The sequence below is a fragment of the Anopheles nili genome, chromosome X (assembly GCF_943737925.1).
Source record: "Anopheles nili chromosome X, idAnoNiliSN_F5_01, whole genome shotgun sequence".
NCBI classification, from domain to species: domain Eukaryota; kingdom Metazoa; phylum Arthropoda; class Insecta; order Diptera; family Culicidae; genus Anopheles; species Anopheles nili.
In genome coordinates, this window is record NC_071293.1 from 15,813,042 (window position 1) to 15,817,089 (window position 4,048).

Below are 4,048 nucleotides of genomic sequence, written 5' to 3' on the forward strand. Positions count from 1 at the left end.
ATTCTTCTTATCTCTATTCCACTTATTTTGTCCGTCAATACGACAATTCTTGTGTCATGCAAAAACGCTCTGAATGCTGCCGCTTTCCAAAAATGGAGATGTTTTAATGGACGCAGCTTCCGATGAATTTCTGATGGTAATTTTGCCTCCGTAAGAAAATTAGAAATTTCCTCGACATCTCTGGCATTTCCGGTGAGCGGTCAATCCACCATTTAACCACCCTTTTACTATTTTTTTGTAACACCAAGGTCGATCAAATACATACGGTCCGCGACAATCACGTCTTGAATGATATCAAAATTCAGCCAATCAGTCAGGGGTGTTGGTGCTTTTCGATGTGGACCATATACATTATTGATAAATTGACGATGCATTCGCATCGTTTGCGCAACTGTTCCATAGTACATTCACCGCGTAGCCGGATCTCGAGTAACATTTTTGGTGCATTTCAAGCATCCGTGGTTGGCGTTATGTGAAACAACACCTGTTGCGAACACAATGGGTAGGTTTAAAATATCACAGGCGTTGCGAACGCAACGGGTAGGTTTAAAAATATCATAGGCATTACCTGTAACTCGTGGAAAGATCGTAGTAGTTTGCCGAAATAAACATTTAAGCTTTGATGGGCACAATAACGAGACCGATAATGAGCGCAAGAGTAACAGAAAAAGGATCAGACCGAATCAAGCGGGTTCGGAATTTCCCCCAAAAATAACAAGACTGCAATAAACAGGAAAAAGAATGCATCTACATATGCGCATAGCGACAGGCGGGTGCATCATAAAACATTCAGAACGCATCCACCATTTACATACGAAGGAACATTTTACATTTTACCTAGGAACTTACTATATAAGAACAAAAATTGTAAATAATAAAGCATGGATAAATATATCCAATACCTCAACGATTGGAGGATAAGAGTCAATTTTGCAAAGACTCAAGTGATGGTGGTCCCCTACAAACGTCGGATGCTTATAGCTTCCATCGTGCGTAAGGTTGAACCTATCACCTTGCAAAACTGCAAAATCCCTTGGTCCACTGATGTGCGCTACCTTGGGGTTTCCATCGATCGAAAGCTTTCTTTCAGGAAGCATGTAGATCACCTTGGCTCCAAAACACTTGGACTCTTGATGAGTTTATATCCACTCATCGCGCGCCGCTCGGGACTGTCGAGGGACAATAAACTTATTGTCTACCGCCAAGTCATCTTGCCGGTGCTGATGTACGGATCCAATGTTTGGAGCAATTGCTCAAACAAGGATAGGCTAGTAGTGCAGAGAATTCAGAACAAGTTTCTGAAAATGATTCTCAGTTTGCCTACTAGATACCCCACCAGGGACCTGCATCTAGATGCAGGGATCCCTTTGATAAGTGAGCGCATTGAAGCCGATTTCATGCGTCTCCAACTCACCTCCCGGAATTCAACCTCTGCGTTGATCCGGGATCTTTTTTAAGGTGATTTTTTTGATTAGTATATAGCTAGGTTGTAGGTTTTTTTCATAGTTTTAAGTTATTTTAAGCCTAAGTTTCATAGTTTAAGCCTAAGTTTCATAGTTTCATAGTTTTAAGAACCTAGTTAAGTTATCAAATAAGATGACAACATGTATATTAGCATTTTAAGTGAAATAAACACAAAATATTTTAAGTTCTTAAAAAAAAAATAATAAAGCAGATTCAATCCAAGAGCTCATACGAGGAGATATTCTTTTTTTTTAAACGTCTTCCTCACTCACAGCACGCGGTTGTTTCTCACACACCGGCTTTCTGTCCACATCCGAACTGTCAAACACCAGATCTCCCCCTTCTGCGGCATAGGTTCCCCGAATATTTCGGTAACTGAAACAACTAGCGGGAAGGTTGGAAACTCCTAGGGGATCAACGGTGCAAGACCCTGCTCGGGCAGACTCCGGTTACAATTATATTTTTGCTGCTGCCAGCGATACTCTCTTGCTAGGAGGCCATTCCTTCGCGGGGCCTGCAACGAGACATCCGCTCCAGCAACAACACCTTTAATAAATGATCGAGCGGGTGTATCCGCAATAACTGCTCGCAGTTTAACCAGTATCGAACAACCATTGATGTTTATTCCATCGTGTTGTAACGTATTTATTTCCATTACAAATGGCCACATATACTGCTCGGTATCGTTAGGCTTTGAAGGTCCACAAAAAACAGCTTCTATCATGACTGATGCAGAGGGAATATCGGACATTCGCATTAAAATCAGCCAAATCTGAGTAGGCCCACTAGAGTGGAGTGGAAGGCCATCAATAAAAAAGTCCAGCCACAGTTCCGGTATTCTGGGCGGAATTCTGAAGAAAGCGTTCAAGCATTTAGCGAAGCCATTGTACCATAATTTGCCGCCTCTTATTTCGGCTATATCTGCCCTGCTGTTAGGGGGTTTAAGCAGCGTTCGCGCATCCTTTGGCAAATTGTAAGTAGTTTTTTGCGTAAAATTCTCAGTAGCGAATTTGATGCGAGATGTGTTTGGTTCGTTGTTATAGCCCACAACCGAATGCTTTCCTCAAACGTCAACTGTTCGAGGTTTGGGACATGATCGCTTCCAAGAAACACATTGTTATCTGTTATAGACAATTCAGCGCGTGTTTGTTTGCCTGCCTGACGTAACGGCACTGACAGGTAGGAGACAGGATAGGAGTGCCGTTGCCGAAGGGATGGAGATCAAAAGGGAAAACATCGCAGGGATGACGCGGGAAAAAACGGCCATCGCGAGGGGGCTATTTGATTCAAACTTTTTTTCCAGCCGCGAGACCAAGAGAAAGGACGTAATTTTTTTTAACGTAAAAACGACCGCCATCCCATCGTCAATTTTACTTGAAGAATAAAGAGTTTGCAGAGTTAAAAGAACGCGTCTGAACGAATCTTATTACGAACGGTTAAGTTGGAGCCGATCTCCAACATTATCATTGTAGCTTTCTTCTGCTGATGAATAGATGACTTCGTTAACACTATCATAAATATCGTCTTCGATTGCACTATTCAGATCACTAATTGCGCTAGATGGAATCTTCCCTTCCCTTGATAGTCTTGATCAATGATGTCAAACACATTTTGGCATGCGGGCCGGTTTACAAACAAAAATGATCTTGCGGGCCAACATTTAAAAAATCACTTCTGTGTTGTAAAACATACATGCCTACTTACCGTAGTAAACCGTTCTTCATGATTTAACACCTTGAATGCTGCGTCACCCAAAAAGTGAGTGACGGCAAACTTTCTTGACGGTCATGTCACCCACTTTTGGGTGACGCGAAGAATTGATTTTAAAATGCAATTTTTGAATATGTAGAATAGCTATTATGCACAAATATAAAATTTATGACCAAACAGGAATATGAATGAGCGTAAAGAAACCCAAAAGATTATCACAAATCTAGAACGTGAATAATTAGAGCCGGTGCAACCATTGCTAACACATATCAGCAAATCACGCTTCAATCGTGGCATCCTGTGGAATTTCCTTTAAAACGCTTGGCACTCAAGGTGTTAAAATAATAGTTACAAGAGGCGTAATTCATAAACGATGATTCATACCCGAATGTTAATACGTATAATATATTTCTATATTCCATGTTTTACAAATACGTGTATTCCTTTGGAAATAATCACAGGGAAAAGTTACCTGCAAAATTAGTTTTAGTCGAGATTATGGTAACAGTAATGGTAATTCCTTCTTCATGCATGGCTCAACAACCGGTGTATAGTCAAGGCTTGCCTTGGTAAGCTAAGCTTTCTGTGACTTGAAATTTTTATTTCGCCTGATGGTCCTCCAACTCCAGTTACTCCAGTTTCGCAGCAACAGTAAAGCACTTGAAAATAATATCTTCTCGCATGTGAATATTAAAAATAACAAGTTTCCTGATTTACCTGACACCTGCTTTCTCTTATCTTCTACTAGGGGTAAAATTCATGTACATCAAGCAAAATAAATTTCTCTTTAATGTTCGTATCACATTGCAAATTCACACATCACATTGCAAGTTCTTGTTGATATTTTTCAGTAGCTATTGAGGGATCTATTTGG

The 4,048-nt window shown here is 40.7% G+C and overlaps 1 protein-coding gene across 1 annotated transcript; it reads right to left on the reverse strand.

Annotated features, from left to right (window-relative positions):
- Positions 1-227: 227 nt before the first annotated feature.
- On the reverse strand, positions 228-2,188 carry LOC128729048 (uncharacterized). Its single transcript, XM_053822696.1, has 2 exons — positions 2,011-2,188; positions 228-328 (listed from the first exon to the last, which is right to left on the reverse strand). Exons 1-2 carry the CDS (start codon positions 2,186-2,188, stop codon positions 228-230), a joined length of 279 nt encoding a protein of 92 aa, XP_053678671.1.
- Between the last annotated feature and the right edge of the window lie 1,860 nt (positions 2,189-4,048).